The 14,447-nt window shown below is 45.3% G+C and overlaps 2 protein-coding genes across 21 annotated transcripts in view; both read left to right on the forward strand.

The window, feature by feature from the left end:
* LOC106610401 (putative sodium-coupled neutral amino acid transporter 10) overlaps window positions 1-4,881 on the forward strand; it is a 47,375-nt gene extending 42,494 nt beyond the window's left edge. For all 20 annotated transcript variants that reach the window (XM_014209766.2, XM_014209776.2, XM_014209765.2 and 17 more), the window contains 2 exons: window positions 1,310-1,447; window positions 1,580-4,881. In XM_014209766.2, the coding sequence (XP_014065241.1) occupies window positions 1,310-1,447; window positions 1,580-2,733 (1,292 nt within the window). In that variant the 3' untranslated portion in view covers window positions 2,734-4,881. The remainder of the gene's footprint in view (window positions 1-1,309; window positions 1,448-1,579) is intronic.
* A 2,562-nt stretch (window positions 4,882-7,443) lies between these two features.
* Window positions 7,444-14,318, forward strand: tepsin (TEPSIN adaptor related protein complex 4 accessory protein). The gene is made up of 13 exons (XM_014209756.2): window positions 7,444-7,644; window positions 8,038-8,110; window positions 8,256-8,347; window positions 8,545-8,638; window positions 8,762-8,829; window positions 8,918-8,999; window positions 9,314-9,385; window positions 9,490-9,678; window positions 9,825-10,014; window positions 10,111-10,224; window positions 10,338-10,416; window positions 10,533-10,667; window positions 12,743-14,318. The coding sequence occupies exons 1-13, from the start codon at window positions 7,606-7,608 to the stop codon at window positions 13,448-13,450; spliced, it is 1,935 nt and encodes a 644-aa protein (XP_014065231.1). The 5' UTR covers window positions 7,444-7,605; the 3' UTR covers window positions 13,451-14,318.
* The last annotated feature ends 129 nt before the right edge of the window (window positions 14,319-14,447 follow it).

Genomic DNA, 14,447 nt, shown 5'->3' on the forward strand with positions numbered 1-14,447 from the left:
GTCATCAAGGAAACTTTGAAGAACCTCAAATCTAAAATATATTTTGATTTGTTTAATGTTTTTGGTTACTATATGATTCCATGTGTTATTTCATAGTTTTGATGTCTTCACTATTATTCTACAATGTAGAAAATAGTCAAAATAAAGAAAAACCCTTGAATGAGTAGGTGTGTGTAAACTTCTGGCTGGTACTGTACATCCCTGTCTCACCCCATGGCCCTGTGGAATGAAAGGTGTTTTTTTGCCCATTTTAAGCGCACACTGTTTGATTTTTCTCAATTCTGCTTTCCATCAATTTGTATAGCAGACCCTCATGTCAAATTGAGTCAAGCTTTTTTGAAATCAAGAAAGCATGAGAAGACTTTTCCTTCGTTTTGGTTTGTTTGTCAATTAGGGTGTGCAGGGTGAATACGCAGGTCTGTTGTACGGTAATTTGGTAAAAAGCCAATTTGACCATTTTCTCAGTACTTTGTTTTCACTGAGGAAATGTCTGCTGTTTATGATAATGCAGTGGATTTTCCCAAGATTGCTGTTGACGCATATCCCACGGTAGTTATTGGGGTCAAATTTGTCTCCACTTTTGTGGATTGGGGTGATATGTCCTTGGTTCCAAATATTGGGGAAGATGCCAGAGCTGAGGATGATGTTAAAGAGTTTAGCCAATAGGAATTTGTAGTTTGTATATTTTATAATTTCATTGAGGATACCATCAACACCACAGGCTTTTTTGGGTTGGAGGGTTTGTATTTTGTCCTGTAGTTCATTCAATGTAATTGGAGAATCTGGTAGTCTTTAATAGTTGTTTCTAAGATTTGTATTTGATCATGTATATGTTTTTGCTGTTTGTTCTGTGTTATAGAGCCAAAAAAGATTGGAGTAGTGGTTTATTCTTACATCTCTGTTTTGGATAGATAACTCTTGCTGTTTGTTTAGTGTGTTCAAGTGTTTCTCTCTCTTACTCTATCTGTATTCACATTGTCACTCACCTTTCTAATGCTGTGTCCCCCTAAATCAAATGGCCATAACCCTCAAGTTCTAAACCACCTCACCCCCTCTCTCACAGTACCCCCCACCTTGTCCAAACTGTTGTTTGTAGCAACCATACCCAACATTAATTTGACTGAGTTATCCCTCCAGCCCCCCCCACCCTTAAACACATCCCTATACTGTTTGTCTGGATAAATCGAATAACCTTTCTCCCTCCAATGTAGATACCCAATACCTCCAAATATATGATTTATGAATGGTATATTCAACCCAACCCCCTGTGTGTGTTTTGGTGTGTTTTAACACTGTCCCCCCCATGTAGAGGGTCAGTTGGAGCATGCTGCTCTGCTGCAGGTTATAAAGGAGCAGCAGGAGCAACAGAAGAGGCTGTTGGACCAGCAGGAGAAACTTCTGGCTGTCATAAAGGAGCAGCACCAGGAGATGCACCCCAAAAAGACAGGTACAGACGCACAGCGTGTGCACTCTCATACGTGTTCTGTCTTTTATATTGTGATGTGTATCTAAGTGTTGAGTAATTGAACTGTTTGGTTATTAAAAGGGAAAGTAAATAACGATCTTTGTGTTGCAACAGATGGAGCTCCAGAGGCCGACGCAGAGAAGGGGGTCCAGGAGGAGGGGGGAGCATCCAAACCCAAAGGCCCAGCTCAAGGGGGTCCTGCCCTGGCCTCAGACACCATGGAGCCCGCTGGAGCTCCACAGCCTGGAGGGGCCGAGCCTCACATCCAGCCCCAAAATGAGGTCCTCCCTGTGGAGAAGAGTGCAGAAGAGCAGGTCTTCAAAGTGGTTGCCCCTGTTATCACCAAGGAAGGAGTACTCCAGGAGGTCCCTAAACGGCCTGTTTTGGCTGAGGCAGCAATCGTGGCAGGGGCAGCGGTGGAGGCCCCTAAGGAGAGGGACCTTGTGGCTAGGGGAGTACCGCTGGGTCAGAAGGTGACAGGGGGGATGAAGGTAGAACCAGCCCAGCCGCCACCTGCCAAAGCTGAGGACGGGGTAGTTAAAGGAGGGGTGGAGGTAGTGGACAAGGCGAAGGAGAGGATGGAGAGACTGGAGGAAGTGAGGATTGATAGAGCGGTGCAGGGGAGAGTGGAGGAGGAACGGTTGGAGAGGGAGAGGAGAGAGAAACGGTCGAGAGAACAGGAGATAGAAAAATCCAGAGTAGAGGAGGAGGGAATAGAGAATGAGAGGCTGGAAAAGGAGCGAGCAGAGAGGGAGAGAGCAGAGCGAGAGAGGATCCAGTGGGAGAAGACGGAGAGAGAGGTGATGGAGAGAGCAGAGAAGGAGAAAAAGGTCCAGGAGCAGGAGGAGAAATTGGCACAGCTGGAGAGCGCCATCAAGGCCCAGGAGGAGCAGGCTCTGGCTGCAGGATTAGGAGAACCAGGATTAGGAGAAGAACTAGGGGCTGTGAAGAAGAGTGGATGGGACCTGAAGGAGAGGGCGACTGTCCAGTCAGACTCCAGCGACGTTGTTGAAGAGAAGACCCACAAAGGCCAGGACCAGGGGGTCCAGAAGAAGGCTAGGGACCAAGGGGACATGGACCTGAGAAGGAGGAGGAGAGCCCTGGGGGTAGGGGAGGCTGGGGGTTCCAGGAGGGGTGTGCCGGGGCTGGAGCCCTTCTTGGACGGGGGGTGGGATCTCCATGCAGCCCTGGAGGGACCGCTACTGGGGGGAGCACTGGTACACACACGCCAGATAAAACAGACCTCTGAGCTTGAGAAAGACGAATAACTGGGACTTGGTAATGGTATACACGCACGGACAGTTGGGTTGGACTGTGCAAATCCCTATATTCACACACTCGCATACAGTTGGTTAGAATGTTCACATCCTATTCTCTCTCACACACACACACGTATGTACAGTGGATCGTTATACACGCATTCATACGATTCACAACACACACTCTTTCTCTCCCACACATAGTCATGTACCATAGATCACACAGCCTTACCACCTGTCTTCATAATACCTGACCAGTACAGGAGGATTGTGTGTGTGTGAGGTGCATTGATTGTTATAGGGAACATTCTGGCTGCGTTTACACAGGCGACCCAATTCTGAGCTTTTTCCCAATTATTGGCAAAAGATCTGATTGGTCAAAATACCATTTATTGGCTGAAGATACATCAGCATTGGGCTGCCTGTGTAAACAGCCAGTGTCTTCATTTGACCCTAGTCTGTGTTCTTCTACCAAATAGGAATGCTTTTTTTTAACATGCTCCTTCCATGATTCCAGAAGACATTGCAGATATAGTGATGATAAATATATTGTAATAATGATCAAATATATTGTAGACTATTCTATAATAATATGCTGTATTATGCTGCCATAAATCTATATTTGTATGTAAATATTAACTTATTTTAGTTTTTTTATTAAGAAGCTCAATGCTATACTGTAATGTATGTTAAGCTATGCAATACCACATGCCAAGTTTCCTTTTGTCCTGTGTGTTTGAGAGAGCAATGCACCATCTATCCGGCTAGCCAATGACTGCATTTGAGTCACTTTAAATCCCTTGATACTTCTAGGTGATGTGGAGTTTTGGTTTTGGCTCTGTAGAGATTACTTGTGGTTGTTTTTGTTACTGTAGTGCTTTTGTTAAGTCCTTTGAAATGTATGTTAGTTATTGTGAGCTGTAAATAGTGTATACATTATATTGTCTGAACTTTGCTAAATGTTCTCATGCTGCTTTTTTTTACATATTTTTGGAAAACATTCATAGTACATTTAATTAAGGATCAATCGGTTAGCTTCCTTGCTTACAGTTTCATCTCGATTTTAAACCAGACTTCCATTTTGATGAGTACAAACGGATACTGTAGTGCTGTATAGTATAGCCTTATTTCTACACTGACTGGTCAAAACATTAAGAACACCTTCCTAATATTGAGTCGCACCCCCTTTTGTCCTCAGAACAGGCTCAATTTGTCAGCGCATGGACTGTCGAAAGTGCTCCACCGGGATGCTTCCCACAGTTGTGTCAAGTTGGCTGGATGTCCTTTGGGTGGTGGGCCATTCTTGTTACACACAGGAAACTGTTGAGTGTGAAAAACCCAGCCGTGTAGGAGTTCTTGACACAAACCGGTGCGCCTGGCACTAAAAGGCCTAGAAATCCTTCTTTAACCTGTCTCCTTCCCTTCATCTAAAATGATTGAAGTGGATTTAACAAGTGACATCAATAAGGGATCATAGCTTTCACCTGGTCAGTTTGTCATGGAAAGAGCAGGTGTCCATAATGTGTTGTACACTCAGTGTAATGTACAATTCCCAAACGTTTTACCCACAAAGGAGTTCTGAATCCATAGCTCTGGTTCTACATTCCATGTTCTGGTTCTACTCTCTCTCTCCACCAGTGCCTTTCATACATGTGATGTTTTCCATGACTTAAAGTAATGTGGTTATTTTGTTTAGTCATATCCTGTGTGTGTGTGTGGGTGCCACTGCTTTGTGCCTTTTATTGTAACAGTGAAATGAATGGGTCAAACTGAGTAACTGTATTGAGATGTAAATGTAAGTTTCTTTAACCCTGACTGAATTTTTCCTAAGAAGTGGCTTCTCTAGCAGTGACAGAATGGAAGCAAAATACTGGAATACTTGTAGAGGTGGTTTATTTATGCGAGTTAATTGTCATCTCTCGCTCTCTGTTCTTGTAGCATTTGAAACAGTGGCTTTGACTTCTACACTGGTGCACTGTGCTGTGGCTACTATAAGGACAGTGAATGAAATGGACTCCACAGAGAGGACATCAAGTGGCTTCATAACTGCTCATGACTTTTTTAGAATAAGAGTTTATTTTTCTGTAAAGCTCTCAACTCATTGTATTTTTTGAAAATGTGCAAAATATTAAACTTAAACTTAACTGCTTGTTAAAATGTGTGTTGCGTACATGAACAAAAGCGACCCCATACACACATGTATTTACATAACAATATTCAATTTAGCAGACGCTTTTATCCAAATCGACTTAGTCATGCGTGCTGTGCATATATATGACGTATCAGTGACCCCAGGAAACAAACCCACAATCCTGCCTTTGCAAGCGCCATGCTCTACCAACTGAGCCATAAAGGACATTACATTATAAAGACAGTCCTACAAGTCTTCTGTAGTGGGCTACATGTTACTACATAGTATGACATTGAAGCATTATTGAAAAGAGTGTCGTCCAAACACTGTCATTACCCCTGGAACCAATTTTAAACAGGTAAAGCCTGTGAGACTAGACAAGAAGTCTTTCAGCACCTGCCAGCACATTACTGATAGAGTACTACATGATGTTCATGGAGGGGACATTGGGTCCATTGCCTAGTTATGTTGGGCAGAATGGACACTACTTCACTCCCTAGTTGTCCTGCAAGACAATTTGATGATAAAGTAAATTGATACATCAAAAACAGACAATTTGATCAAATGTACAATGAAACCCCTGTGATATGCCACTCACTGCTGTAACAACACACCTTCAGAGCATCAAACTAACACACAGGTCCTTTCTCAGCTCCTGTCGTGGAAGCAATAACACACTTCCCATAAACTGCAGCCGGGAGAACAAGATATTCAGAAGAAATTATTTTGATAAGATTTAGAGGATGACTGCACTGGTTAGAATAGATAAATCTATGGTCCAAGTAATTTCTAGTCCACACTCAGTTTCCACTTGATTATTCCCTAAGAGTCACCATAGCAACATCGGGGGCCACGGACACCATGCATAATAACTGAAGCGATATTCCTTGGCAGGCAATTCCTGTCCTTCTGAGTTCTCCCACTGACGTACAGTACATCACCAAAAGTATGTGGACACCCTTTCAAATTAGTGGATTCGGCTATTTCAGCCACACCCGTTGCTGACAGGTGTAATCGAGCACACAGCCATGCAATCTCCATAGACAAAAATTGGCAGTAGAATGGCCTTACTGAAGAGCTCAGTGACATTCATCATGGCACAGTCGTAGGATGCCACCTTTCCAACAAGTCAGTTCGTCAAATCTCTGCCCTGCTAGAGCTGCCCCGGTCAACTGTAAGTGCTGTTATTGTGAAGTGGCAACGTCTAGGAGCAACAATGGCTCTGCCGCAAAGTGGTAGGCCACACAAGCTTGAAAATGAAAAGGAGAGCCGCACTCTAGGAGCCCAGATACAATAATTGAATAACCTAATATCCAACGTTTCGGCCACACAAGCTCAAAGAACGGGACCACTGTCCTCGGTTGCAACACTCACTACTGAGTTCCAAACTGCCTCTGGAAGCAACGTCAACAGAATAACTGTTCGTCGGGAGCTTCGTGAAATGGGTTTCCATGGCCGAGCAGCCACACACAAGCCTAAGATCACCATGCGCAATGCCAAGCGTCGGGTGGAGTGGTGTAAAGCTCGCCACAATTGGAAACGCGCTCTCTGGAGTGATGAATCACGCTTCACCATCTGGCATTCTGACTGATTAATCTGGGTTTGGCGGATGCCAGGAGAATGCTACTTGCCTGAAGGCATATTGCGGAGGAATAATGGTCTGGAACTATTTTTCATGGTTTGGGCTTGGCTCCTTAGTTCCAGTGAAGGGAAATCTTAACACTACAGTATACAAATGACATTCTAGATGAAGCTGTTTTTCCAACTTTGTGGCAACAGTTAGGGGAAGGCCCTTTCCTGTTTCAGCATGACAATGCCCCCGTGCACAAAGCGAGGTCCATAGAGAAATGGTTTGTTGAGATCGGTGTGGAAGAACTTGACTGGCCTGCACAGAGCCCCGACCTCAACCCTATCAAACACCTTTGGGATGAATTGCAATGCTGACTACAAGCCAGGCCTAATCGCCCAACATCAGTGCCTGACCTCACCAATGCTCATGGCTGACTGGAAGCAAGTCCCCGCAGCAATGTTTCAACATCTAGTGGAAAGCCTTCCCAGAAGAGTGGAGGTTGTTAAATCAGCAGAGGGGGGGGCAACTCCATATTAATGTCCATGATTTTGGAATGGGATGTTCGATGAGCAGTCACACACTTTTGGTCATGTAGTGTATGATGACCACTGACTGAGGTATAGATGCTTTTGGATTATGAATGGCTACAGTGCCCATATTTGCTAGGTAGCTAGCAAGTAGCTACATACGCACTCCACCAGTGCACTGGGCAAACAGCTCTGGAAACCATCTCGTCCTCTCCCGACTGCGAGTCCACACGTTTGATCAATAGGTGGACACTTGATCAATAGTCTTTGACGATGGAAAAAAAAAAAACGAACACAATCAATTGAATGACGATCTAAGCTCTTGTACAATATTAACTAAGTATCATAGGAATAGATGGCACTCGTAGGAAAATATCACTCAAACCATTTGATGACATAGTCCATGGACAGCGCCATGTTGTTGACCCTGAATCAGGAAATGACATGCATGTAATCTACGAACGTGATTTGTTAGGGGAGTATGGATTATGGACCTTTTGATTTGCCAATGGTTACCCATACGCAATAGCATTGGACCAATGGTATCGTATGAGTCCTACCCATAGTTGTTTGATTGGCTACCTGTCATTGTAGACCCCGCCTCGTTGTCTGTCCCAAGGAAGAGATGTGTAGCCTCCAGTTATTGCAAAATCATGGCAACATTCATGGAACGACTGTCTTTCCTTCAGAAAGTAGGTGTTATTTACCAATATAAACGCTTGCAAATAACATGTTGATATAATTCATATATGTCACTTTATGGGGGAACAGTACATTGTTTTGTAAATCCCATTACGCCCACTGTTTACTGTACCACAGCAACCTAGTTAGCTAACGTTAGCGTGCTAGCACATCATATGATATCACACTCCCAGGACAGAAATCGTTTGTCGTGATCAGACTAATATAAGACTTGAGCTCTATAGTCAATTGGTATGATTTCCTCCCACAGTGTATTACGCTGGACCCACCACCCTGTGCTTTTCGCTATAAACCCAAACATAAAATGACACAAATCCTAGCTAAATGGTCTATTCTGGTGTTCATCTGTCTGCCAATCCATGCATGATCTCTCACCCTCCCAGGTTCCCACTCTGATGAAAGCAACAGCAGATGACGAAAAGCCCTGTCCTGGATACCTCTTTGAAGAAATCGGAAGTATCCTTTTATCCCCATCACCTCCCACTGAATGCTGATACAGTACTGTGTTCTGATATTAAAGATAATTTAGGGAGATCCTATTCTTTTCAATGTCAACCCAAAGGCAGTACAGTTTGTATCCTTTACCCTCCTGGCGCTGCAGAAATCTCCCAGGAGTCCACTGGGTGTGGTCAGTGCCTTTTGGAGTACCTGTTGGAGAGGCTGCAGGTAGAATCCTGCCATGTCAAAATAAAGGTGAGCTCAGCTAGCCAGGTCACCAGGCTTTCAGCTGCATTAAGAAGCCCCCAAACACTGAATTTGACCTTGATTTGTTAACTGAGGCAGAAGAGGAATCATGTAGAAGAATGCAGCTAATTTTCACCATATATCATATCAGCTATTCATCTGTTCCTCCTGTGCCTCTTCCCTTTCCATCCTTTCTGTCCTTCCAGGTTCTGAAGATCTTCGTCCATCTCTGTGGCCATGGATCACCTCACTTTCTGACGGAACTCAGACGGAACTCCACCTTCATCCAGCAGGCCTCAGGTGAGATGATGATGTGACCACTAATGCATTTCAGTGTCTCCATTTCATCCTTCTCTTTATGACAGTAGGGTTTCGGAGAGCTATGAGTGTTATACTGAATCTGTGTGTTATGCTGAATATCAGTTTACAGTGGTCCTCTTGACCCCATCCATGGCACTGCTATGTACCAGAAAGTGAGGGCCACGGCACAGGTGAGCCAAAAACAATGTCTAAAACAATTACTATCCCCCAATGCGTCTTTTTGAAACTCACAAACTCTCTGTCTTCATCGGTCTTCAGGAATTGGCCAGGTTACTCTTCACAGAGACAGTCTCCCACCAGAGCAGCACGTCTCCATGCAAACTAGCCATGGCCAACATGGGTGAGTACATTGTATTGTTATTGCATGTGTATCTCTCTTATTAGTTAACAAACAATCTCTGACCTAATACTGCTACTAATGACATACATCTGGCTACTGAATGAATGGATGTGACCTCAATTACAATCAAGTTAAACCAATCCTTCTGGCAGAGAGATTGAATTAGAGAAAAGGAGGGAGGGTGGAGAAGAAGAAAGAAGCAGGGAGGAAAGAGGAAGAGACAGTGGGAAAAGAGGGAGTGGATGGGAAGAGTGGGGAAAGGCAGGCAGACAAGTACAATGGTTGTCTTTTATCACTGAGGTCTTTCGTTCCAGGCATGGGGTCGGAGTCTGCCCACGGATCCAGAATGCAGGGGTTTGGCTACAGCCCAGGGAAGAACATAACAAGTAGGCCACCATTTTGGTTTCATGTGGCTCAGTGGAACTGTTTGAATAAATTTCAATTACACCCAGTCAAATCCATGTCTTATATCACGTCCTGTTTCCGGCAGGTGGTGAGACCCTGATGGACAAGATCCGCAAGGCTACTGAGTTTGTGGCTAGTGCCGTCCTGCCCCCGATGGAACACCAGGGTATCCGTCTCCATGACAACCACTACCGGGCAGTGGTGGCGCCTTCGGGCCCCGTAGAGGTGGCAGTGCCAGCATGTGCCTACACTGTGCCTCCTCACAGACCCAAAGGTGTTTTTAAATCAGCTGTTATATTGATTAGATCATTAGGCTTTTATTACATAGTTGTTACATGTTTGACAGGACTGAAAGCCTTCTTCGCCTGTACTTCTCTCAATATCCTGGCCTGTTCCCTCTCTCTCTTCCCCCACTCTTAGTTTCCCAGCGGTGTCCAGGGCAGGTGGGTGGGGGCTGGGAGGAGATTGACAGCAGCCATAGCTCCTCCCACAACTCCTGTCAGGAGAACGCAGACCACTGCCAGGTCTCGGGGGGCGGTAGCAGCAATTCAGGTGGCACCGGTAGCCAATCGGGAGCCAGTAGGGAGAGCTCCGGAGACCTATCAGAACGGTGGAAATATTACATGATATAAGAAGTCTTTACCAGCAAAATACTAAATGAGCCAACCATGCTGAGTCTCCCTCCATCTACCTTTCTCTGTGTCAGGGTGGAGGCTATGCAGTTAGGGGACTGTGGGCAGGAGATGGCGCTGATCAGCAGGATGACTGAGGGCTCCAAGGTCTTCCTGTCCAGAGAGGAGAATCAGCACTTCATCAAGGAGTCAGTACAGACCAATAGGTTGCATGTTATTAGAGCATTGGCTTCGACCTTTGTTCCTGTCTGCCTTCACCTTGATTTTTTGGATGTTTTAATTCCCTCCCATCTGTCCCCAGGTGTTCCACTCTGAACTGTGAGGTGGTGGTGGAGCTGCTCTCTCGCAGACTGCAGGACCCGTCACAGACTGCCCAGATGGTACAGTCAATATACATGTGTCTTGAATGTGCTGCTATTTTGACTAGGTTTCTCTTGAAAAATAAACATCAAATCTCAAATATGTGTGAATGTGCTGCTTCCCTCCGTCCCACCAGAGGGCGCTGTGTGCTGTGGCCTGTCTCATGACCTCTGATCTGCTGTCTCTGGAGCAAATCTTCGGGGTGACCCAGAGGAGGCTGGTCCAACTGAGTGAGGGACCCCCAGGGCCTGTAGCCAACAAGACCATCAAGGTAACACATAGTCTAGTTATTACCTTTAAAGCTGCAATATGTAACTTTTTAGGTGACCAAACCAAATTCACATAGAAATGAGTTATAGATCTTTCATTCCCATTGAAAGCAAGTCTAAGAAGCGGTAAATCTGTTCTATGTGTGCTATTTCTATGCTTTCCATTCTTAAGTTTTGTTTTTGCGTCTTTTTAACTTTCGGTTTCACACCTGCTCATCGTACATCTCATTCCAAAATCATGGGCATTAATATAGAGTTGGTCCCCCCCCCCCCCTTTGCTGCTATAACATCCTCCATTATTCTGGGAAGGCTTTCCACAAAATATTGGAACATTGCTGGAACAAGGAGCCTGAACCATGAAAAACAGCCCCAGACCATTATTCCTCCTCCACCAAACTTTACAGTTGGCACTATGCATTCGGGCAAGTAGCGTTCTCCTGGCATCCGCCAAACCCAGATTCATCCGTCGGACTGCCAGATGGTGAAGTGTGATTCATCACTCCAGAGAATGCATTTCCACTGCTCCAGAGTCCAATGGCAGCGAGCTTTACACCATTCTAGCCCAAGCTTGTCATTGCGCATGGTGATCTTAGGCTTGTGTGTGGCTGCTCGGCTATGGAAACCGATTTCATGAAGCTCCTGACGAACAGTTATTGTGTTGAAGTTGCTTCCAGAGGCAGTTTGGAACTCAGTAGTGAGTGTTGCAACCGAGGACAGGTGACTTTTAACGCTTCAGCACTCGGTGGTCCCGTTCTGTGAGCTTGTGTGGTCTACCACTTCGCGACTGAGCCATTGTTGCTCCTAGACGTTTCCACTTCAAAGTAACATCACTTACAGTTGACTGGGGGCAGCTCTAGCAGGGCAGAAATTTGACGAACTGACTTGTTGGAAATGTGTCATCCTATGATGGTGCCATGTTGAAAGTCTCTGAGCTTTTCAGTAAGTCCATTCTACTGCCAATATTTGTCTATGGCGATTGCATGGCTGTGTTCTCGATTTTATACACCTTTCAGCAACGGGTGTGGCTGAAATAGCCAAATCCACTCATTTGAAGGGGTGTCCACATACTTTTGGTGATGTACTGTATGTCAGTGGGAGAACTCGGAAGGACAGGAATTGCCTGCCAAGGAATTTGGCTTCAATTGTTATGTATTGTCAGTGGCCCCCGATGTTGCTATGGGGACTCTTAGGGAATAATCAAGTGGAAACTGAGTGTGGACTAACTAGAAATGACTTGGACCATAGATTTATCTAACCAGTGCAGTCATCCTCTAGATCTTATCAAAATACTTACTTCTGAATATCTTGTTCTCCCCGGGTGCAGTTTTATAGGAAGTGTGTGACTGCTCCCACCACAGGCAGACAGGAGCTGAGAAAGGACCCGTGTGTTAGAGAGTTTGATGCTCTGAAGGCCTGCCATGCGGTAGTAGAGAAAACAGTCTATAACTTGGGTGACAGGAGTCTTTGACAATTTTATGGGCTTTACTCTGACACCGCCTATTGTATAGGTCCTGGATGGCAGGGAGCTTGGCCCCAGTGATGTACTGGGTTGTTTGCACTACCCTCTGTAGCGCCTTACGGTCAGATGCCGAGCAGTTGCCATACCAGGCGGTGATGCAACCGGTCAGGATGCTCTCCATGGTGTAGCTGTAGAACCTTTTGAGGATCTTGGGGCCCATGCCAAATCTTTTCAGTCTCCTGAGGGGGAAAAGGTGTTGTCGTGCCCTCTTCAAGACTGTCTTGGTGTGTTTGGACCATGATAGTTCATTGGTGATGTGGACACCAAGCAACTTGAAACTCTCGACCTGCTCACAGCAGCTTAGATGGAACAATGATTCTCTACACTATATTGCTTGTTTTGTCACAAACTGAAATGAAGCGAACTATTAGAATTTTAGCAACCAGGGAATGGCAGAGCGATTTCTGCATATTGAACCTTTAATAATAAGTAAATACAGAGAGACAGAGTGTGATGAGCCTGGGTGTTAGAATCCAAGATGATGATCTACGATGGTTGACTCTTGGTACATACACTATGTCGTTTTGCATTGTAAAAAAGGATGGTTTTGCCTTCCAGATCCTTCGTCAGTTTAAGGCTCTGATGGGCGGGCCAATCATTGGTGCCGGATGTGATGCAGCAGCAGCCAATGGTGTTCCTCTATCCGCCTCGGACCAGCCCCCCACTCCCACAAGTCCCACACTGCTACTGCCAACACGCCCAGGTGACATCACGGTCTTTAACCATCACAGAGGGAGAGACCCTGAGACTGAGCAGTCACCTGGGGGGCAAGCTCAACCCCCTCCCCTGCCTGACCTGGGCTGGGGAGGGGGTACATCTGAGAGGTTACTGAATCTCAACCTTGATGATGAGAGAGGGTCTGCTAGTCAGGATGAAGTGTTCATGGACAGTCAGATTGGGTTTAGGACTGGTGAGACCCAGCTCACCTCAGATGTTATAGTAAAAGACTCAGAACTCCAGACAGAGAGGGACCCATTCCGAGTCACGGACCCCCAGATCGAGCAGCCCTGTGGGGGTAGACTCTCTTTGTTCAGTGGCATGGAGCTGGTGACCAGAGGGAGGTCTGTGTGTCCATCAACCCTTACAGAGAGGAATGGAGATCTGCAGCCTCAGGTGGAAAAGAGAGACGGGAGGGAGCGCCTGAGTGTTACCCCTACAAACACACCGCTACTCTGTGTCGATGACATCAGCGATACAACACCTACATACGACCTCACATCCACCAGCAGCCAATCAGCCTCAGCCTTCTCTTTCCTTAACCTCTGATCTCCAACACAGAACAGGATGGTTAGGATAATGCTGGCACCATAGGCATCTCTGCTCTAAAACCATGACTACAGTTTGTCAGGGGTGCCCAGCTCCCAGTCCTGAAGGTATGCAATGTTCGCTGTGATCTGTGAGTCGTAATATTAACTTCATTTCCACAATAATCCCCAGAGGTAAAAACTCTACACAGTATGCCTGGAGTATGTTCAGTTTGCAGAGTTATGTTTAACAAATGTGAGATCATTTTCACAGGCTAGCTAATGGTTACTTTGACTCAGGATTTTGCACTACAATGATTTTTTGTTAGAGTAATCCCACCTGGGCACACACTGATTGAATCAACATTGTTTCCACGTTGAGCCAACATGGAATAGATGTTAAATTGACATCTGTGCCCAGTGGGATGTGTCTTCCGCTCTTCTCTGGCACTAGGTGCCCTTCTTACTACCTTAAATATAAACATTGTTATTTCACAAGTGTGTTTTATTTCTACTGTTGATTCACATTCAATAGGAATGGGACTGGTTGTAGGTTGCATGAACGATTTGCCAAAACCTCAGTGAAACATAATGAAGTAATGTATGAACGAGGAGTTGTCCTTCTCTATGTCCTCTAAACCATGCCTGTCTGTTGGTCAGAGCGCTACAGTATACGACAGATTGAAAGCATATTGGTACATTCAGTGGTGACACTGTGTCTATTTCAACTAAAGCCATGCTGTTGCACCACTGTGTGTGACTACAATAAAACCTGCTGTCTTTTTGTTGCAGCACTAAGTAGAAGAAAGGCCTTTTATGGTGGGACATTACATAACATTAGCAGCACCCTGCCCTAGAGGCGTTAAATAAATGAATCTGATTCACTGCAATTCCTCCCTTGTCAGAAATGTCTGTTCAGTAGTTTTTTGGTCTCTGGATATGCCACTAGGGCTGCGTTTACACAGGCAGCCCGATTCTGATCCTTTTTCACTAATTGGTCTTTTGAGCAATCACATCAG

This window comes from Salmo salar, chromosome ssa01 (genome assembly GCF_905237065.1).
Source record: "Salmo salar chromosome ssa01, Ssal_v3.1, whole genome shotgun sequence".
In the NCBI taxonomy this organism is placed as follows: Eukaryota; Metazoa; Chordata; class Actinopteri; order Salmoniformes; family Salmonidae; genus Salmo; species Salmo salar.